The 23,068-nt window shown below is 40.8% G+C and overlaps 1 protein-coding gene and 1 long non-coding RNA gene across 8 annotated transcripts in view; one reads left to right on the top strand and one right to left on the bottom strand.

The window, feature by feature from the left end:
• Rbfox1 (RNA-binding Fox protein 1) overlaps positions 1 to 23,068 on the bottom strand; it is a 130,017-nt gene that overhangs the window by 11,739 nt on the left and 95,210 nt on the right. For 2 of the 7 annotated variants that reach the window (XM_043415518.1, XM_043415515.1), the window contains 5 exons: positions 19,434 to 19,488; positions 12,959 to 12,979; positions 1,340 to 1,499; positions 581 to 644; positions 227 to 253 (listed from right to left, as the gene is read on the bottom strand). In XM_043415518.1, the coding sequence (XP_043271453.1) occupies positions 227 to 253; positions 581 to 644; positions 1,340 to 1,499; positions 12,959 to 12,979; positions 19,434 to 19,488 (327 nt within the window). Of the gene's footprint in view, positions 1 to 226; positions 254 to 580; positions 645 to 1,339; positions 1,500 to 4,976; positions 5,125 to 12,958; positions 12,980 to 19,433; positions 19,489 to 23,068 lie in introns of all 7 variants that reach the window. The other 5 variants (XM_043415519.1, XM_043415521.1, XM_043415516.1 and 2 more) reach the window with 3 other exon arrangements.
• LOC122408639 (uncharacterized) lies at positions 1,518 to 9,726 on the top strand. The gene is made up of 3 exons (XR_006260510.1): positions 1,518 to 1,531; positions 8,610 to 8,649; positions 8,776 to 9,726. It is a non-coding gene; the product is annotated as an uncharacterized lncRNA (long non-coding RNA).

The raw sequence follows: 23,068 nt of genomic DNA, 5'->3' as shown, positions 1-23,068 counted from the left end.
TTAAACGTACAATAAAGAATCCTATTTTTGTACACACATTAAGACTGCAAAGAAGACTCAAAGTCGTGAGCTGAGGAATCGATATTGAGAAAAATTCTTCATTCATTCGTAACAATTCATTCGCTGTTGCAAAACACCCTAATGCCTTTGAGGAGGTGATAACGAGATGAAAATTTTTGGATTTAATTAATAAATGCAAGCCTGGAAAAAGAAGTGTTCAACTAACGTCGTCTGTTGCTTGCGGCCATTCCAGCTGTACAATATTATCCCCAGATTATCATTACGTTTTCGTTGCACCATTTTTTCGTTTGTTTTTCATTTTAATCATATAAAGTATATATTATTTCATTGTAAATGCGTTATCGATGCGTGAATATCAAAAATATATTTTAACGCGATCATGAAATATTTCAATTCGAGTTGCTATTGTTGCGATGTGAACAACGAGGAATGAGTATCAGATTTCAAGTTTCTATGATAAGCATGAAGACTCAAATTCAAATATTTCAAATGCGTTCAGTCATTGTTTTCATTGACGTCAGAAAATTGTAGTCTATGGATAAGAGTATTCTCAGCTTACCTGGAGCCTGTAATTAGGATCTTGCGTCGCAGCATGTGCCGCTAGGAAAGGGTCGTAGTAAACACTGCAAAATAAGCAAAGGAACAAAATCAATAATTTTTCTTCTAGAATCAGGAAAATCGATCGAGGACAAGGAAATATTTATATTTTCTCATAGATCGTTTGATGGTTGTGTTTGTTTCGAATTGGAAATGGAACCTGCCGTGTATATTTTAAGTGTATTCGTGTCGTTTGTTTAAAGTGATAAAAAACGAGAGTCGATGTCGAAAAACCCGATCATCCGAATGTTCGCCTCGTGTGAATTTTCTGACGTTTTTTATTCTCGATATTTCCATGTTAGAGAGACAAAAACTGCCATCACAACATACAGATACAAGTGTAAATATAGCCGTGCGTGAATTTCGGGCTCAGGCATTAGAAAGAAAAAAAAAAAAAAGAAACGGACGTAAAATACAAACGAGCAGCAATCTCGTGCAAAACTTATTGCAGCGAGTCATCAAAAGCATCGAATAAAAAAAGTCTTTTGTTTCCAAATATAACATTTGTTGAGACTCGCTACAACGAGATTAGGCTAAAAACACGTGAAAATGTGTGTTAAAAATTGTGAGCAACAAGCACGATGAATATGAGTATTTGGAAAATTACTTTTCTCTCATAAATTCTGAAAAAAAATGAGAAAAATCATTAAAAACCTCATTTTTGTGTCGATTTTTTTTTTTTTTTTTTTTTTTTTTTAAGTACCGGAAACACTCTACTTACGCAGGAGCAAAAGGATGGAGGGCGGTCGCAGCAGCCGCGGCTGCAAGTGGCCCTGGATTACGTGCAAGTGCCAAAGCTGCAGCCCCGGCTCCTGGAAATGCAGCTCTCGCTGCAGCACCAACTCGTCCACGTTGTATCGCAACTCCTCTCAATGCAGCGGCTGCAACAAAACATGCCACGACGGCCTACCTTGTAATTGAAAAAGACCCTCAGACAGATGGACACCCCTCTCGATCCGATTTTCTTTTTTATTCTTTACTTTTCTCCACTTTTTTCTTTAAACGGAGAATCATTTGACGTGGTCTCGGAGACAGCGGCGCGCTCCACATCGGTCATCCATACAGCGTCCGCGGTTGCAGCAGCAGCAGCAGCAGCAGCAAACACCAAATTTCACCGAGAAAGGATTTATCTTAATGCGTGGGAAAAGCTTTCGGTTTGTTTGGTTTTGCATTTGACGAAATCTCTATTCGACGAGCGACGTTTATTTTCTAGGTTAGGTTCGCGGTCTTTATGGAAGGCTTCGGAAAATCTTAACAATATCAAAATCGCAATGGCATTTGCATGAATTAGACAAAAGTAATTCCGGGCTGAGGATTAATGGGGATTTGATTGCTCCTCTCCAGATTGAGGAGACTCCACATCTGACTTGATAGCCGAGAGCTTTTTATTACCTCGCAAATGAATAAAAAATCATCGAGTTTCTGCTGGTCTGGGAGGAAGAAAAACCAAGTTTAAGTCTGCGAGGCTTGAACTGTACGGGAGAGTGTCAGAGAGTCAGGTACGTGACAGACAAAGTTTTGCCCGACTGTAACTCAATCGCGGGGATGTGGAAGAGTGAAATTTAACTGTCGTGCAATTCAAGTGAAATTTGTACGAGAATCGTCCTCGAGAGGGTAAATATTGAAGAAGATGAGAAGATAACGGAGAACGACGAGGAAGCTTGAGCTTCATTTCTGACCAGCTTAAAAAGTGCATCTGAATTAAAACAGGGTCGTAAAGTAGATAATAAATGTCTGAGAATTCGTCGCTGAGAAAAGGCCAAAAAGTTGAAAGACCGAAGAAACGGAATGAGGAGTCTGCGAAAAAATTGGAAGACGAGATTTCGAGGAAAAAATTGCAAGGTAAGAAGATAGAGCAGAAGGAAAATGCAACGTTTTCGAATGCGAATAAAAGCTCACCGGCAAGGAGGAGTCGAGAAGAAATTGAGCAAGTTCACGAGGCCATGAAAAATGGAGCTGCATCATCGGCCGCGTCAAGCTCATTAGGAGGAGAACTTGCAAAGAAGCCCGCTGGAAAAACGCGATTGGTACGTACGGAGAGGACAAATCCGGAGGAAGCTTCGACGAGTCAGGCGATACAGAGATCGATATTGCGAGAAAGTAATGAGCCAGCGGAGGAGAATTTTCTCGTAGCTCGTTTGTTTCGATTGCATAGATTATGGTTGAGGAATACGGGACGAGAAAAAAAATCAATTCTGTTTGTGGATCAGAGAGAATCGAGAGATTCGCTCGAGTCGATTGTCACGATGATAGGAACATCGAGACCCTTGAAGTCGGCACTCAGGAGCGGGGACTCGATCCGAAGCGGGAACTCTTCGTCCGTGAGATTTTCGTTACCGCCAACGGAAGCAGCTCGTATGACGATCAACGAGGACAAGAGTCTCGCGGTTTTTAAGCTCGCCAATTGGAACATCGTCTGCGAAATAGTGAATGATCCGGATCATCGTCTTCACACCTTTCGATCCATTTATCGCACGAGGTTTTGCAAAATTTTTATGTGCTTCGCGCTCGGCGTGATCGTACCCTCCTTCCTCATAATCCCGGTGCTCGTTTACGTCGACGATTTTAATCACAAGTTGAAACTTTAGGCCGCTTTGCGAGCACAAGCGTTTCAATCGATTGAGATTACGAAGCGAGGAGTTGAACGTTTATCCGTCGGATGCTCAATTTTTCCTTCGGCTTCTTTTGTTTTCCTCAACTCCAGATGTTCCCGTTTGGAAAAAAAAAATCTTCCTAGTACACAAGGGAAACGAAGAGGTCGTCCAAGTTTCTGCTCACCTTTTGCAACTCCATATTTACCGGGCAGCTTAGCGTCCCACGATCAGTGGCTTTTCCGAGCGTTATTCATTCCAAAATTGACACAACGAAAATCGAACGTGTGAAAGAAAACAAAGACAAAAACGATAACGACAAAATTCAGCTGGCAGATGGTGATGCACATTTATGTAAGAGAAAGAGAGAGACAATAATTGAAATCAGGCACATTCCATGGGACGTGAGTACGAACAGATACTCACTGAGACACAACAGACAACTATGGTGTTAGTGTTTGCGTGCGCGTATGAGACAAACGAAAACAACGGGTTTAAACGGCTTCGTCATTCGCTGTGTGCCCGAGTCTCACGTAAGCCAAACACACTTTTAAAGGGTGAATAATAATAGTAAGAAGTTTCACAGATCTTTATGAGACAGGGGGGAGGTTTGAAGAATCTTTTTTTTTTTTCTTTCCATTTCTAAGCAACGAGATTCCGACATGCCAACAAAAACGCTGCATTATTATTTTTGTTTCTTTTTTTCGCCCTAAACGGCACTTGTGAGGATTTCACTTGGTGCGTGCGGATGAGGAAGAACACGAAACATCGACAGTGCGTGCCTCGAGTGACAGTAGTTCTAGCGGATATTCGTGTTAAGTGCGATTTGAATTTGGGCAACGAGTTTATTCGTGTATACTCTGTTAATACTGCTGTGGAAATGAGTGAAAAAATGTGGAGCTACGAAATTAACGGGATGTACAAAGAAAGTATGAATGAAAGTTTGTGAAAAAAAAAAACGCGAATGTGCGCAAGAAGATCAGTGTGTTTATTGATTGCTCGTATATTACACGAGACTTGATGCAATATATTGAGAAATTCGATTCGACTCATGCTGCTGTGCAAAGTAGTGAAAGTACTTTATCGACATTTTGCCTTGCGCTACATCGATTCTCAAGTCTAAATATATCAAAAGTATCTGATTCGCTGTTTTGATGATGTGCGAAAAAGGAGGCTCAGTCCGCGGAAGATCGTGCACAGGCGAAGCAGAAATGGTGTGAACTTTTCGATGGGGTGTTTCGATCTTTTCGATTTTGATCTTTCAATGGTGTAAAACATTCAACAAGTATTTACGTTGCCAAAATAACTCTAGGAAAAAGTAGGAAGGGAGAGCCAAGTGCAAACACGCAGAGATAAATAGAGTACGAGATTTCGAACGTGTGAAATGCTTGGAAGTGACGAGTGTTTGTGAGGTTTTATTTCAAGTGGCTTATTAGTTTGTGGCATCAGTGTCGTTTTCTGTTTTCGAGTTTGTAGCGCGGGAAATGGGTCTCTGGATCGTTGGAGAGTTCGATCAGAGATGGGGCGAGGTGACCCTTACGGAAAAAGAAATGGAGGCTCGACAAAGAGTCTCGAGATGCCAATAAATAAAATACTTTTGAAAATGAAAAAAAAAAAAAAAAAGAGAGAGAGATCAAGAACGATTGCAACGGAGGATCGAACTACCACATTTTCCGTAAGGGTGAGAATGAAAAGACAAATAAGGAGAGGGCGATGCGCGTATGAGAGTAAAGAAGGGAGGAAAGATTGTTGAAAGATGGACGGTACCTCCGTCGCGCGGCTGCCCTTGGGGCGAGAACGAGGGGCGTTGCTGCGGGTGATGGCGTAACTGCGGCTGCTGCTACAGCGGCTGCTGCGGCTGCCGATGGTGCCGCTGCTCCGAGCCAACTCCATGGCATCGCCGGTAACCTGTATCCTGTCAAAAGAATTAATCCAATTCTGGGCGATTCCCGGACAAACAAATCCGCCAAATGTACAATTTTTCATCGTTTCTCTTTCGGTAGTCTCAATGCTTTTTCTTTTTTCTTGATTTTTTCGTTTCGTTTCGTTTCGTTTCGTTCTTCGTTGGCGAAACGGTGGGCGTTAGTCTGGCGGAGATGATGGTGACGTCGATGACTCGATAGCTGCATAAATAAATGAGATAAATCCCGAAAATTCCCCTTTGCGGATGAGACACGATAACGAACGAGGGCTCTTTGGAAAGATCGGAACGAGCTTGAGGAACGCGATAATGAGAATAGTTTCGAGATTATAAAATCCGACGAAACGAAAAAGGCCAGTTTTGTGCGATTACTATTCGAACGGGAGCGAATTCGCATATTCGGGAGTTAGGCTATTGCGCGAGGCGCGATCGGCTGAGAATGAGATTAACGAAAAGTCGTAGAAAGGCTTTCCGGAGTAATTAATATGATTGAAGCTCAGGTTTGGGGGAAGAGGGCTTACGTTTTGATGGTACGCGGTGGTTCATGACGGAGGGTTAGTTCGTTCGATTTTCGCGGATGGGAAGAGAAGCGAAGGGAGAGAGTTTTCGAGTCTGGTTCGACCGGCTGTTCGGAGAACGAGGAGAAACGCGGAGAGGCTGCACGAGGGTGACGGAACAGAGCGAGTGCTGGTGAAAGGAGGGCGAAGGGGGTGGGGAGTTGAAGAGCAAGGAGGAAACGGAGGGTGGTTATGCGGCGCGGGTGGGCAGGCAGGCAGGCAGGCAAGCTTGCTCTCCGGGCGATCAATAAATGCCGGCGTTCCCAGCAGAACGTACCCTGGACCACTTTCACCCCCATTCTGTACGATTCCCTCGGAAAACCAACCCTCCTGGTAGTTGCTCTCTCTTTCGTTCGGTGCGGCCCCATCTCGTTTTCCACTTCTTTCTCTAACGCCCCCGAACGTTCCCGATCCCTTTTCAGTTCTCTCCACATCCCCGCGGAGTCCAACTTTTCATCCCTCCAAAGAGACCACTACTTCGGTGAGGCCCCTCCTCGCCCCCCCTCTGTCATCGTTCGCTCGCCAAGATCACGGAAACACGATTGAAATATCTGAGCTACGCGACGTCGCGGAATCTTTTATTTTCCGAACAACGAATAATAATAATAATAATGGCAAGGTAAGAGTCATTTGTCGCGCCTCATTCCGACGAAGCCGCGCGAATATTAATCGCTGTTTTGTATATCTTCGAACGATTCGAAATTCAATTAATCCTCGCGTCATTTGAATTCATAAAAGTGCACGCTCCGAAAAGCGAAACGCGGACGAACCGTTACATTCCGTTATTTCAAAAGTCACGGGTGACTGAGCAAATGAGGGATATGACGCGATTGATTTTATCCCCGAAACAACGGCGAATATTGAGGGCACGTGTGAAAGACCGAAGGAGAGAGGAGCCGAGGGTTCGAACACGGAGAGACAATGGATCGAGCGCGGTAGGCGCTGCAACGTGAAACTCTGACGGATAATTTAAAAAAGTAGGAAAAATTCGTCAGAGCGAACGGTAATAATGATAATTATTTGTGGTGGGCTGTGAGACGTCAACAAAGTACACGGCTCGTGTATTCGGGTAACATGAAAACTATAGGCGAAAGACAAGTCTATGAGGATTCCATCGGAAAATGAAACGAATGAAGAGCGGTAAAGACAGGGGAAACGAAGGGAGGAAGAATTAAGAGGGAGAGAAAAATTGGAACAAAACAAATGGTACAGATGCACTAGAATCACAGCTACATAATTTCACGAGTAAAGCAACAGTAATAGTAGGTGCACCGTTCCATTAGCAGGTTCGATATTTATACAATTTTTCCGACTCCTTCGCGTGTCAATTTGCGGCTCGATAGAGAAAACGTATCGAGAATGTGAAATTCCGGCGTTAAAGATAAGGAGAAAGTGCGCTTGAAAAGCTGCGTAATCGAAAATCTTTTTCTTTCGATCCAATGAATATTTCGGGAAAAAAAAATGAAACAGAATCGGTAAGAATCCCATTGAACATGAGGGTCGATCAAACGAGATGAGTCGGAGAAAGTGAGCGAGTTTCGCATCGTCATTCGAATCGAAGTCTCAGTTTTATCAGGTGTTTACGAGGAAGGTAAAAGGACGGAACAGAATTGGTGGTACAAAGGGCCCACGATGCTGAATTAGAGGGGACCAGTTTCGCGATACAAGGAGCGATTACGTCGAGAGAGCTTCTCTCTCGAGTCTAACATCGAAATGGATTTTCGATTTCTCGTAATCCTTGGGGGTTTGAACAACATTAGAGCCGAAACAATCGATTCGTTATGGCCGATTATATTTCGGTGGGATGGGCCATAAAGGTAGTAAAAAAAAACGTGACTATGTTTTGCATGGTTGGTGCTTGCACGCTTAGCGGTAACTAATTAACTTTCTACGCAAATGCCAATATATACATATATATATATATATAAATATGTATTTATTTATAGTGTTAAACTAATGATAGAAATGCGAATACGAAAACTGCTGCAAAACCGTATTAAAATAACATTGTTTTTTTTTTTTTTTTTTTTCACTTATCGTTCTTCAGAATAAGAAAACAAACAAACAAAAAAAGATGAAAAAAGTATCACAGAGGCAAGGAAATTACACGATCGTTCGCAAAATTTACTCGAAACTAGAAAAAAAAAACGAACGGAAAAAAAAGAGAAAAACGTGCACGTAAAGTTTTCTTTTGCTCTTTCGTTTTTGTCAATAGTTCTATATATAGCAAAGGGTACTTCGATGCTCGTGCGACAGACGATATAACAGAGTATAGTTATGCACGACGTGTGTACAAGTTGATTATTATTCGCGAATGAATAGTATTTACCTAAAAAAGGTAAACGAATGGAAAAAAAAAAAATGAAAAAAAAAACAACAACAAAACATTTTTCCACAAGGAAATAAATAAAGATCATTATTGAATTCGTGTTTTCTTTGCTTTCTCGTAATTAGTTACCACTAACAAGGCGTCACTTTTTGGAGCATGCAGCAACCTCGCCCGGTCATTTTCTCTCTCGCCAACTAACACACCGTGCCACGATCATTAAACATTAAATTCAATGGAACAGAAAAAATGTATAATTAATCGGTTTCCAAAAAAAAAAACGAGAACAAAAAAAAATATATATATATATATATTTTTTTCTCTTACAAATTACCATGTCCGTCTCTGGTGCCTCGCACTCACGTGTCGTTACTAAAAAAAAACAGTTCGATTAGCCGACAAAAATTATTACGTTTTTAATTGGCCACTCTTGCATTACGATAAATACTTGAAAAAAAATATTGAATAAATAAAAAGTACGAAAGAAAAGAAAAAAACTTTTCTCAAATAAACATTGACTGTACTTTATCGTGTTAGGCATATGCAGGATAAAATGGTGTAATTATTATAATATTTGTTTTTTCCCCAAATGCCAGCAGAACCAAGGACGGACGGGGATCATCGTGAGAAACGAAAGTAAGAAAAAAGAAAAACAAAAAATTCGTCAAATTCGCTAATCAATTGTACATATATTTATATATATATATAAATATATGTATTAAGGTACGATAATATACATATTTATATATAGTATGTTCACAGGTGAATCTCATATGAAGGCAAGCCAAGGCCACGACATGAGACGTGCAAATTAAAAAATAAAGTAATAAGAATCATAATAACAATAATAAAAATTATGATAATAATAATAATTATGATAATAATATATTAAAAAAGCAATTAAAAATTCTCTCCCAAAACCGCTCCAACCACAACCAAGCACAACCACAGGCAAGGTACGGGCCTTTGTCAACGAGACAGTCATCAACCAGTGAATGTGGCGCATTACCGTGATTATTTTATATAATATAATAAATATATGTGTATATATGATCTTCTCAATATACATATAAACACATATATCATGAATAGATATGCATAGATATTGATAACGAAAAATAAATATAAATAAAAATACTTAGTAATAATAACCAGTGTTCAATCTCAAGTCAATTCAATAAATATGGCGTGATTCAATATTAACAGTTGCAGTAATAAAAAAAATAAAGAAAAAGAAATGGAACAGAGGAACGAATACATTGTTTGGTTTGTTTGGGCTGTTTGTTCCGATAGTAAATTAATTAATAAAAATGCCACCATTCGGATGTAACAATTAGTTAGGGACGTAAAGTTGAACGTTACTTTTGGAAAAACGATTTTCCTCTTCGAGTGGAATATATTTTCTTCTCTTTGGGCATGATTGATTTGACGCATTTCATTCTGTCAAGGAAAACTCGTAATCATCGTTGAGTTTTGTGAAAAAAGGTGTTTACGACATTCGGAGCACAAATACTTGGTCGTTTTACATTTTTTCGGTAAAGTGTCTCAACAATAGGCGGGGTTCGGGGTAAGTTTGGTTGTTGGATAGACAAAGTTGAGTTATTAATTCATTAATTTACGATAAATAAATAATAAATAAATACGATTGGAAAAAATATTATGTACGAAAAATACCTCATGCGTTTACCACTTTATAGAGAGCCCTAGTCTAGCTACTAGGCGAGAATAGTTTTATTTTGTTTTTTTTTTTTTTTTTAAATAAATATACATATATATATGTAAATATATATGTGTGTTTGTGTATGTATAATAAACGTTGAGAAAAAAGCTATTATGAATGGCCAATCGCTGAGTCTGCAGCCGCCAGGGTGATTTCGTTGAAACTTTTGCCCTCCTCCCTCTATCTTTTTCCCCCTTCCTTTTAATTGTTTTTTATTCTCCTCCAAATGACTCAAAGTCCCTTCGTATTAGCATTATCATTCTCGAATTTTCCTATCGCTTTGGAAAGGGATGTTGTATAAGAGATTATTCCGTTTGTTAAAGACTGTTGAAATATATCGAAATAATATCGAATATTATTTATTACCGATATAACCGACTGTCTTATCTTTTGAAAGGACGTTAGCATGCGCTCGCAGGAGTCATCGAACGACGCATGCGGGGAAGTAGTAAAGAAAAAACAAAGATGCCAAGTAGAAGAAAAATCGTATTTTTCGTTCAATTTTGACATAGTTTTTTCGGGGCTGGAAGAGTGACAATTTTTTAGTCGACTCGTGGTCGGTGAAGGGAAAAAAGAAGATGGTAATTGTACGAAAATTAAGGGGTGAGGGACCCGAAATATTCATAATGTGCCGAAATACCGAGACTGCGGGAGTAATTGTTGAATGAGAAAAGAAAAAAGCAGACACTCCGCCGCCTCCCGTACTCGAAAGAAGAGCGTTGGCCCCGATGGGAGGCTTAAATAAAAGAAAATGCAAAAGATCCTCGAGTAAAATGGAAACGTCGAGGCTGACGTTTAAAAACGGAACGTTAGAAAAATACCGAGGGTAAAAATTCTCTCGCGCTCGACACACGTCGGACTTTGGGAATGCGACGGAACCGTCCAGCATTTTTTTTCCAGCTTCACTTTTTTCTTCTATCTGTACGTTTTTAACCCTCTTCCGTACCGTTCCCACTCCAACGTCCGAGAGTGGACGAGACTCTTCCAATTTTCTTTTCTCCCAAGACTCGCAGAGAGCTCGTGTCTCCGGGGCGTGCTAAAGTCACAAAGTCCCTCTTATTTTTCTCGACGGCCACTGTTCCTCGTATTATTTCTCCGAGACGTGATAAAAAAAAAAGGTTTAAAAAAATTGTTAACGTATCCTCGTAAGACAAAAAATAACGGATAAAAAAAAATTTTAAAAAGAAAAACGATAAAACAGAATTTGAACGAATTCGAAAAATCGCGCATCGATCTCTTTATTATAATAAATTGATGAACGGACCTGCGATAAGGGACTTTCGAGAATGAATGCAAAATGCTAATATTCAAAAGGCTATCTGTATCAATATTAATCAATCAACACTAATGGAAGGGAGGGGGGGGGGAGAGAGAGAGAGAGAAAGAGAGAAAGAGAGATGGACATTTCTGTGCATTCGGCAATAAAAAATCTTCTGAGAGACAGACAGATTATTGGTAACACACGAACACTGACTGACGATGCAGATGCATGCTATAATCAAAATATCTCTCGTACTGCGTTCGCTCTAATAATCGTATATAGAATTTATTGGCTTGTTGTTTCATTTGAAAAAATCGCCATACCGATTTTCCAGCAGGCTTACTTTATTGTTTTCTCTTTTTATAAGATCGTTTGTCGGCAAACGACACATACAAAAAATAGTGCTTAAAATATTTTTTTGTACTTTGGTAAGTTAAGTCTGTTAATGTTTTTTTTCCTCTCCTTAAAATATTCACTCTATTAGCTATCACATTTGACATTTATATTGAAAAACAAAATCAAAAGCGAGTGAGCTTTTAAAAGTTTGTTCTTTGTATTTCATTCGCATTTATTTTGGTATTTTCTCTCCATTTTATTCATTTTTGGCATCTCGCCTTGGTCCGTCGTTCTCTCTCGTCATATTCATTGGCTATTCATTTTTCAATGCAATTTACGTTTCGGACTGATTTTGCAAATATCCAATCATGAAATGACCTCGTCCTTAACCTAATGTCTAGTAATACGCATCATTCGCTCTTCCTCATTACCCTGTTTTGGCCATTTAATTTTATCGCAATATGAATAATTAATTCGTTGGAATGACTTTCTTTCTTCGATATAATTTATCTAAAAAAAAAAGTAGCGAATAATAACAACTATATAAATCACTGTGAAAGCCTGTAATCGCTTATAAAAGGACTATAAAAATAGCTCAATCACTTTTTGGCTGCTCCGGACGAAATCGCCGATGTACCTGACTAACTAATCGATCTGCAGAGTATAAGTAAACAAAGCGCGAATTTAACCCCCAACACTGAACGACGGTGGAGGAAATGATCGAATTGGAGATTTCAAAAATGTCTCCCCCCCCCCCCCCCCCCCCGCCGCCCCCATTGGCCCCAAAAAACTAGAATTTCTATAGGCAATGTTTCGAATGAAAATCTTTGGAGGCCAAGAAAAGTCACATTTGTTAAAATTACCTGTGAAAATAAAGTGGACCCACCTTGGCTGGAGCTTCAATGTCTCATTGAGCTTGGCCTATGAGAATGAAAATAAATAAAAGATATTGGTATAAATGGATAAATTAAATTGACGTTGATGAGCCTGTACCGGGTACAGTGTTGAAGGATTCGCTCAGGCGGCACTCAGACACACGCGCATTCTTGCAAATGGACCAAAAACCCGCAAATTCAGGGTTTCAATGAGAAGTTTGATCATTGGAGCAAACGTTCGATTGGCCAATTGATTTGCTCTATTTTCGGACCATTTTTATGAACGTTTCTAAATTCGTTCATTTTGTATCTACGTTTTTTCTCACGAAAATATAAATATAATAAATATGTTATACATACATACATATAAATCGAATATATGTGTGTATATATAGATTTTTAAATTGCTTGCTTGGTCGTGGTGTGGCGGCTGTGGTCGGTTGTCTTAATTCTGAGGTAATCGTTTCTTTTTTTGCCCCGTGACTCGATCAACAGCTTTCGCGTGTGTCGGGCTATAACGCTGCCTTAATCGCAGTCCCGTACAAAAAAAAAAAAAACAAACAAACTTTGTTCATGTCACCAACGGAAAGAGTTTTTGGTTGTTTCGTAACGAATTTGAAAAAGTCTCGTTAAATATTGTCGTCGCCTTGGTCGCTATTATTCACCGTCATCACGAGAAACCCTGGCAATTCTCTCGTATCTCGGTGTAAAGAGTGAGAAGAGCCTCCTCGGGCACGTCGTGGATGCACCTACCCTCTGGCCACTGGACGCAAACTGCAAAGAGACAATTCAGACGAATTTTCGATTAGTATACAAAAGAAAATTTCAAATTTATTGTTTTTCTTCAAATGAAATGGTTGGAAATTTGTGGAACGGAGGAAATGAAACATTCGATAAGATTGAAAGAGAATAGGCATTTGACATCGGAGCCGAGAGGATTTAATAATTCGGAAATAAGAGGAAACGTAAATAGCGAATTTTCGAGCTTCCGTGGCGAGAAGATGAGGCGGGAGAGATGGATAATTAATAATCAGGATTATAATTGGTCGTATGCAAGGGAACCAATTACAATTAGAGAAGCAGGGGAGAACACGGAGGGGGCTCGGTTCAATTAGGTGCTGTTGGCTCGTGTACCGTCGTGCCCATAACCGGTTATTAGCCGAGTGATTAGAGAGTTTAATTGGTCGAAACTCTTGGGGGGGTTGGAGGGTTTAAATGTTGTACCGACGTGATGGGCTTTTGGAGTGGATGAAGGTGGATCTGGCCGAGGCGAGGTTGACAAGATGCAGCAGTAGCAGAGCGAGGGCTGCTCCTTTTCCTGGTTGATTCGATGGGAACGTTGGGTGTGAAGGAATCCATGTAATTGCACGAGTGAAAAATTATTTGTCAGGGCTACGAGAAAAGAGGAGAACGAAAATGGGAAGCCGCTCCTCCAGTTCGAAGGTGATCGTAGAAACGTTCTTTTTGCTTCATCCGCGAGCAAGTTATTCGAGTTTCGCGAGTTCTTCCCAACGTTCCATTTATCTCGTTTTAAGAATTATCGCTCGATCGAATCCGAGATGAAAAGAAGGACTAGCCACGGGGGAGAGGGGGTTAAAATGCGTGCGAAGAGCGCGGAGCCGGAGGAGCGCGAGGGAAACGAGGCGAGCCAGCGGGCCCTGGAAATGAAGTTACATGCCCCGAGGGATAATCGAGCTGTCCCGCAAAATTGAACGTACGAGGAAGCGAGGAAATTGGCCCAGAGTCGAGAAACGATCGATTCAGGTCTTCGGGCTATGGCGACAAGAACGCCAGCGGCTTTTTCGAGCTTCTACGACGAACTAAAAGAAAAAAAAATCCTATTACCGCTGCTCCCGTTCCGTTACCTTTCCGTTCACGCGGAAACGACGAAACACTTTAAGCCTTGCATATTCTCCTTCGTAGAACAGTGTCGATTTTTGGTGAGACATTATTCACCCTCCTACTCGATCATGAGATCAACCGATTTTTTATTTACCTTTTTTACGAGAGTCAACATATTTTCCCTTTTTTTTACGAATCTTTCTCGCTTTGTCTTGAATGAAATATTTGTAGAACTTCTAGAAAGCAAATGGAAATATATCGTTGAATCATCTATACGAAGGCTTATCATTCCTTGAAGATCAACGAGATAGAAGTGGAACGAAAAGCGGCACGAAGCAAAAATTGAGGAGCTATTATCCCCCGATGATACTTGGTTAGAGGCTTCTTTCCTTTTTTTCGCCCGCACATGCTTTATTTCTTAGTAAATTTTCTATTCTCCCTGAGTATTCTCGCGTGACTCAATCTCACTCGTGTTCATTTTCTCGCCTTTTTTTGTCTTCCCCTAAACTCTGTTCGCCACGAGTTATTTTCAATGTTATAAAAACGAGTTTGTTTGATACGTTTTCTTCAACGGAACTATTTTTTGGAAAAAACGAGAAAACGAAAGGAACAAGAAACGCCTCGCCGATAACACTTCGTCAAAGTAAATCATGGAAAACGTTCCTCGTTCTTTTTGTCGATCGATGTGCCGGGGAGTTTCCTGCTCTCAAAAACCTTTTTCCCTTCGGTTCTTTGGCACATCTCACAGATCTATAAAATAAAAAGGTTCCTTCCCGTCGTTTCGGTTATCATACCTCGTGCGTATCCAGTTCTCTTTCGCACTTGTCACTTCGTTTTATACCTTTTTTTACAAATATAAAACACCAGCAGGAGCCTCAATTTCAAGGCTGACGAGTTGGGGCATTTGACGTGTGGCTATAATGGTTGAAACGATTTCGAAAATACTATTTGAGCCTTGCAGACACGAGCGGAGAGAAACGGGGATCCTCGGCGAGAGGATTGATCGAATGGTCGCGTGCAAACTCGAAAACATTTTCTCCAATTTCTTTTCGTTTCTCGCAATATTTTATCTCGATTATTTTAAACCACTTGCGGTTTACGCTCCGTCGATTCTTCAAAATTGCAATAAAACTTCGATAAAAGTCTTCCCTGCGTTTTCCCGAGCGATCGTTCGCAGGGATTCGTGAAACAAACGAAATTTTCACCGTCGAGTATCGACCGTCGCTCGATAAATGGGTTGTCGAAGGACCGAAGTCCCAATCGAATGCGACGTAAGAATTATGAGAAATGCAAAAAAAAAATTAATCGCCGGCAAGCTTTTGGTCCGGGAGTGGGAAAATGAAGCTAGCAGTCATAATTTCTCTCTCTCTCTGGCTCACTAACTGCATCCCAGCTCAGCCGCGGTTTCCGGGATGCTTAACAAAAGCATTTTCGAAGCTCTTTGTTCTTGGCGGAGCAAGGGAGTGGACGAGGCGAGTTCCAAGACGCAAAGCTTTATTAATTTTCTCCAACAGTTTCGCCTCGTAAAGCGCGTCAACTTTTCTCTTCGCCAACGGCTCATCCCCCCCTCAACCGTATATTCCCTTTCTCCGTTTTTCCGTTTAAAGACTCGAGCATTATTCGATTTGAAAAACAGCAACGAACGAGGATTTCCACACCAACGTTGTTTCAAGGAGCACAAAGATCTTAAATACACCACTATTTTATAAATAAAACTGCGAATATTCAGCTCAAAAACGAATTCGAAATTTTCATGGCCGGCATATCGTAGTGAATTTTTTCCAGCGACCGAGTTATTCGCAGTATCATTAATGAGGGAAAAGTGGCGGTGAGGAGAAGGAGGAGAAAAGGGAGCTGGAGCAACGTGAACTTTGGCACAAACGACGGAGGCTCGTGGAAGCGGTGCGTGTGTGTGTTGAGGGAAAAACTTGTGCATACGAAGTACACGAAAGAGAGAAAGGTAAAAAAGAGGATGAAGAGTGGAAAGAGCTGTGTGCACATCTACATATTCGGGAGGATAAACGGGTGGAGAAAAATGTTGGTACACAGTTTCCATTCGCTAACGAGAAGCCCTCTTTTGAATCTCCGTATATATATAGTTTATTCGTATTTTTCAGCGTGTGGGGGGTGGTGCTGAGGGATGCTTTTTTGTTCAATTTCATCGCTCTTGGGGGATCTGAGGAAGAGCAGGCCCCGCGCCCATCTTTATTGCTCGCCGACTGAGGCACGTGGAAGTTACCAGCGGAGGGATGAAAAATAAAGAGGGAGAAAAGCAAAAGGTAGAAACGAGAGAGGAATTTACAGCGGTGTTGATAGTGAGAATAATTTACTTCTTCAACTGCTTGAATATCTCTGCGTTTAACCTTTCTTCGTATATGACGTCGTTTTATTTTTGTGACTATTTCGCGAGCGTTGCATGAGCGGAGAGAAAAAATATAAGTCGCTCGACGAGGAGGATTTCGCTGCGAATGCGATTTAAAAAAAAGTGCGAAAAAAAAGGAGTGAAAATGAATTTTAATAAAGCATCGCGAGTGCCAGAATTTTGTGACAGTTTCGTTAAAGGCGCGCCGAGATGAATATCTGTGCCTTGCACTTGCAGCTCCTGATTATTATATTTATCTTGAAAAAAATTCCATGAAATACGAGTTCGGAGGTCTGCGAGTATAATAAAGACTGGCAAGGGAAAAAGGAATAAACAAAAAGAAGGAATGAGCGATAAATTTCGGCGAAACACGATCAGCCAGCGGAGCTTCATACACGTCCAACACCGTGTGAAAAATTCCCTGAGGCTATTTCCTCTCTCTCTTTCTCTTGCTCTTTTTCTCGTACATCGCCGAGGAAAAGGTAGCTCGCCGAGGCAATACTCCTGAGGGAAAAGGTATAAAGTCCAAGTGAAAGATGTGAGAACGGCCAAAGGGGTAGAAGATAGCAAAATAAAATGGGGCTGGGGATAGGTGGAAAAAGATTGTGCCGTGAACGGGATGCGTTTCCGGAATAGGTGGAACGAGAGAGAGAGAGAGAGAGAGAGATAACAGAACAGATCTTTATTATTGACTGTCGAGACGATGGATCGATTCCTCTCGATCCAATCTTGTTCCCGCAGTTTTTCTCTCCCATCCAATGCGATCATTTCGAAGCGAAATTTTTTTCCAGTGAAACTCAAAGTCTGAGCCAATCTTCCGCCCTCTTGAACGAAATTTACATTTTTATTGCTCGATATGATTTTTTTCATTCAAACTTTTTCGTGGTGGGAGAAAAAAATCGAATTTAGCGAATGAGAACGAAAAGAAAATGTTCCTTTTTGATGATCCGCTGCTCGGAAATTCTTGCGGAGCAACTTTTTCGAGCGCAGGATGGTTTGAAAGCGGAGTTCTCTTTTTTTTGACCGTATCATTGAGAATACGGTCAATAGAAAATTGTGTGAATAGGATTTTCCGTCGTTGAGGACACCTCGAACGGCTCGTGAAAGTTCAAAGAGGGGGTTTCATTTTGAAAAAGTAGGAGAAGATGGTGAAAATCCTTTGACGAGAAACTCGGCAACGTTCTCGAAAAGGAGGAAAAACGAGAGGTTGTCGTCCCGTTTCGTTGGAATTGAAGAGGGAGCAAAAGCTGCAGAAAGATTCTCCACACTCTCACGAGGCTTTGATAAAACCGGAGAGTAGAAAGAAAAAAAAACTGTAACGAGAAGCAAAGCCGAAGGGAGGTCTGCTTGATGAGAATTTCAATTTTTCAAGGACAAAGAACGGAAGAGAGGACGTAAAAAAACGAAGGGAAGAGCGATCGAATGAAAGCTAAGGTTGAAAACACGTACTCGTAGGCTACGATGAGAGATCAAATTTCGAGTATCTTGGAAGCACGAAGAGATTCGCGTGACCGTTGATGTCTCAATCCAGTGGAAGCGATCCTGAGGATTTGCATGAAAATTCATAAATCAAAGTGCGCGTTTAAAATTTCGACGGAATTCGAGTTATTGCACGATGAAAAGAAATTAAGAAGAAGAAAGAAGGTTTCCGAAAAAAAAAATCCATGCCATTGAGGCGTGCACATTATTATTGTTTTTCATGAAATAATCACTACGCAGAAGAAAAGTGATGAGTTCTGATGTCATCAGAAGAAGATTTCGTTGATTAAATCTCGGTGTTTTCGAGCATGCTACACATGCCGAGCAAACGTGCTTCAATTGTTTTCGCAGCTTTCACATAAATTCAGCACAGACTCGTAACTTTAACATCAAAGTTACGAAAATGATCTGGAAGTTGTGGTGTTGTTGCACGGGTGCGGCGGTTTGAACCCACGGGAGGGGAGAGTGCACTCCCGTTTGTAATTAAAGTTTCGACGAGAAAAACCGCACGAAGAACGATTGCACAAGAGTAAGAAAAACATCTCGGATTTCATATTCGCCGAAATATATAAAAATCAATGATTCAGAGCGAGGATTTAGTCGGATCGATAAAATAAGAATATGGGACTGGTATGAATTTGGTTATAATTAGAGATTGGAACGTTGAAAGCTCACTTTGGCCTCGAGGATTCTATGCTAGGAGAAGTGATGAATTGGTGCTCGATGCATCGTTAACCAGGCGTTTGAATACACACAAGCAGAGAGAGGGCGGCACGGGGAGGGGGAGCAGAGCAAGGAATATAGAACGGGGAGGTTTTGGTGGTGTGGGTAAACGTTGAGAAACCCTTGGCACCAATCACCGATCGCTTATTATTGTCGTCCGCTTGACCGAATCTTCACTCGTTTATTTATAACTTTCGTCCGGATCATCATTTTTATTATCTTTGGTTATTATTCATCGGCTCCAATAAATTCATGAGACATCGATGAAGTAGAATTTTACCGACTTCTCATTTCCTCATTCGTTGGATAAGCGAATGAATGATCGAGAAATTAAAAATCTTGGGGGGAAAAAGCATGTTCGTGAATCGCATTGGTCCGATTTCGGTGGTAGGTGAAAATGAAAAAAAAAAACTATTGATCAAGAATGCGTCCGATTCGATCGGACGAATATTTTTGCTCAGCTGGGCGGGTCGAACGATGCAGCTGCTGATGACCGCGGTTCGCGCCTCGTACCCACGTTAATCCGGATCAGGTCCGCGGGCGTGTTCGAATTCCGACACAATTAAAACGAGATTAGGATCGGATGAGCCAATATTCTCTCTTTCGCGCTCTTTCGCGGTGACGTTTGCTAATCGAGCTCCAAATTGTTGGTCAGAATAATTTCCCCTGCCTTAATATTCCCTCAAAATTGACACGACTTGATGAACGAGTCGAAAATTAACATTTAATTTGGCTCCCTCGCTCATGCTCATCGATGAAAAAGAATAAGGAAGTGATATGGAATGAACGAACTCGATTCTTGCTTGATGCGTTGACACCTACCGTTCGGAACCGTCGGTGGTTTTTTCGTCTGTACCCTCGCCGTTGCGTTGTTCACCTGTCAATTATAACGGAATAACGATTAATTTTCAATATTTATCTGTTTCGGTCTATCGATAGAACAGAATATTGAAAAATTCCCCACGTGGTTGTTCGACCTTTTGTGTAGCGAAATTTCTCGAAAGTTCGTGTCGCCGCTTCAATAGCTAATATTTTTTTGATTCCTTACTGATTTGAGTTACAAAAAATAACCAATATTATTATTCCATCGGTTTTGAATAATCAATCAGCTCGATCGACTGTTTGCATTTTCTTGGAGTGTGAATTAACAATTACCGCGACGATAATAGAAACGTCAATGGTAAACGTTCGATTCGTTGAACTCGCTCAATTTCTATGACAAGGAATAGTTTCTCCGTTAAATTCAAGCTGTTTCTCATCACGAGTGCTTCACAGCGAACACGTGAGGTGCGTTCGGTGTGATTTAATTAATGTGTTGAAAATTGAAGTTACCTCGCCGTAAGCATCAGTTCGACGCTAAACTCTCGCTCGAGCAACCACGTACGAATCTCTCTTATTTGTATACGCTACGATTCGAAATCAATGCACGTATGTATTTTATTACATCTATAATAATTAATCGTGGTAACAACTTATTACGTAGGTGAACTGAATTTACGCACAATCAAACGTCTTTCAGGCTTCGCTTCGCGTCGAGCTCAAGTCACGACGACTTTATTATTTATCATTTCGATATTGAACGCATTGGAGTAGGTTTGCGTCGAGCGCATATTTTTGACGTTATGATTTCGCGTATATCGAGCTTTCCCCACAGAAGAGTTGCCTAGATGCTGGACAATTTATTATGCCGAGAAACTGATGTTTATCAAGTTTTTAATTTCATTACTTTTTTTCATTAATTAAAAGTTAAACTGATAGAGAATTTTTTTTTTTTTTTTTTTCGTTGATTTTATTCATTTTTACTGCAAAATCTTCTTTTGTGAAAAACGATTTTATTATACTTTTTAGAAACATTTCATTTGAGCATTCATGAAAGAAAGATTTGTCCAGTTTCATCAGTCGGACAACCGAATATTTATTGTAATACCTGAAAAAACGTCGAATGGAGAGTCTCAAAAAATATGACTTCTAAATATTGACCGTTCAAGCTGGAGCAAGTCCCTTGAGCAACGTGTCTACATGGTATATATGCGAAATAAATTAACAACAATGTATTGTTAAAAATGTTCATTCGACTCTCCACTCGTCAATCGAACACTCAAAAATAGCTTAAATCTAGAACAGGGATAATTCATGGACAAACTTAAAAAATAATGATTTTTTTCAAGTACAGTATCGCGAGCACTTTAGCACCTCGTTAAACCGGAACGACGATGGAATAAAAAACACGGGAAAAATATAAACTCAGATGGAAAATTTGGATGAAAAGTGAATAAACAAATGGAATGAGGGTTCGGAAAAAATGAGAGTGTACCGAATGGAAAGACCGGGTCATTCTAATTCCGGATGTAAACGAGGTTCGAAGCCGCGGTACAGTGAAGGGGTGGATTTAGCAAATATCTTGGTAGACGAGTGCCGAACGAGGAGGTCGTAGGGCTCTCCTCGTATTCTGCTTTCCTCTTTTCGCAATTTCCATTAATTTGACTTGCTAAGCTAAAAGTCCAGCAACTTTCTCTGCGCCTCTATCTTTATCATCGCGATATTATGCACGCGTACCTATATATCTATGCGTTCAAGTATGTAAACGAAAGCAGATTCGAAGAGAATTGCCAAAACGACATCGCGCAAGGATTGCACACGTCGTTAAGGTGTGCAGTTGGAAAGAAGAAAAAAAATGCTACAATTTTCCAATTACGTTCCCAAATTGAAGGACCTAGTGTAAAAAGTCAACGTTTTCTATCACTTCGACTGCATCGTGGACTGTTTCAATCTATTTTTAGGGTGATAATCATTCCGGTGAATCTATTTTTACGATGCTTTTCGTTTTTCACGATAACAAAATTGCCGGATACAGCTCTCGAAAAAAACGTTTCTTCTCCTCAGTCTCCGTGAGGATTTAATATTTTTTATCGTTATACAGAGCAGAGGACACTCGAGAAACGAACAAGATCACCGGCGATTTCGTCCCGACCGAAAGAAAGGAAATAGTGTGTGTGCTTCGAAGAAGCGGAGCTCGGTCGCACAACGTATAACTGGCAACACGCGCGGACGTTTAAAGAACTCGGATAAAATACGACAATCCTGAGAACGCGAATATACGGTTCTCCGTTCATCTTCGTCCTGTTTCGCCTTCCGGATAGGAGTCGTAGCTTTGCCCCATTAGCGAGGCATGCACGAATAACGGTGCATCGATCAAAATCACAATTCCATCGGCCGCCTACAACAACTCGAGAGGATTATTGTACAAACACGGCTGGCTCGTCCTATAAACTGCTCGGGAGACCTTGGAGGGGGGGCAGGTAGAAAACTGCATTCGCCCTCAGTCTTGTTTTTTTTTCGTGCTCATTTCTTTCGTCCCAAAATGATTAATCGATATTAAAGAATCGTATCGCTCACAACTCTATTCGATCTTGACCTTTATTCACTTTAGCGTTCACCAAATCTCCGTGAAAAGCGGAAAAAAAATTGTGTTTCAACACGGAAAAGCACGATTTATAGATTAAAAGATTTACAGAGCACGATTAATTTAATTATAAAACTGTTATTTTAGTCGCCGACACCGAGACTTGTTCTTCGAACTCAGGCTGTGCGGTGACAAATTTTCTCGCCATTTGTTTGTTGGAAAAGCACCTATATTTCAACGTTATTGACAGCAGGAATGAACGAAATACCGAAGAAAAGTGAAAACTCTAAAAACGCATCTCGTCGCCGTTGTGCGCACGCGCTGTGAGAAAAAAATTCTTGATTCAACAGCAATTGATGTTATTGGAAGAGTTTTCTTCATTTAAACTCAATGTTTTCGGAGAGAATGAGTCTGTTTAACCTTGCGATGATCAAATATTTCACTGACAACCTCGTATATTGCTACCTTCGTTGTTCCAATGACTTTTTTTTACAGTCCAGAGAGTGCTTAGGCGGAGCATGGAAGAAATTTCGAGTGCCGAGGGGTCAATCGGACTCACAACACGGTCTCATAGAAATAGACAGTTAAATTTGACAGCATCGAGGTAAAAATGTATGGCTCGCAAGGGAGCAAACGGTCCGGTGAATATTGAAGCGTTGAAATATTTGTTGTAGCGTCGCTAGAGCCGTGAGAGTAACGTTGGGCCTATTGAAAGTGTCGCACAAAGGGCGTTCATTAGTATAATAGAGAATTGAATGATGTACCGAGTGGAGGAAGCGAGGCGCGAGAGGACGAAATGGCGACGATACGGGAGGACAGGTTCGCGAGCGCGCACAACTCATCTATTCTCGCGCTCGGACATCGCGTTTCCGCGCTTTCGCTGTTCTGTCGTTGGATTTCGATACTGGTAGCTGAATTTACTCGAAAAAAGCTTTGTAAAGTATGAAATAAAGGTTGACGCGGGTTCACGAGGCTGGAAATTCCATGTGGGAGGATTCGGCCCTCCCTCGGGATGTCGGTCAGTGCGTCGAGTCACCGACTCGGAACAGAAAGC

Source organism: Venturia canescens, chromosome 4 (genome assembly GCF_019457755.1).
Source record: "Venturia canescens isolate UGA chromosome 4, ASM1945775v1, whole genome shotgun sequence".
NCBI lineage: Eukaryota > Metazoa > Arthropoda > Insecta > Hymenoptera > Ichneumonidae > Venturia > Venturia canescens.
This window is presented reverse-complemented; position numbering and strand designations above follow the sequence as displayed.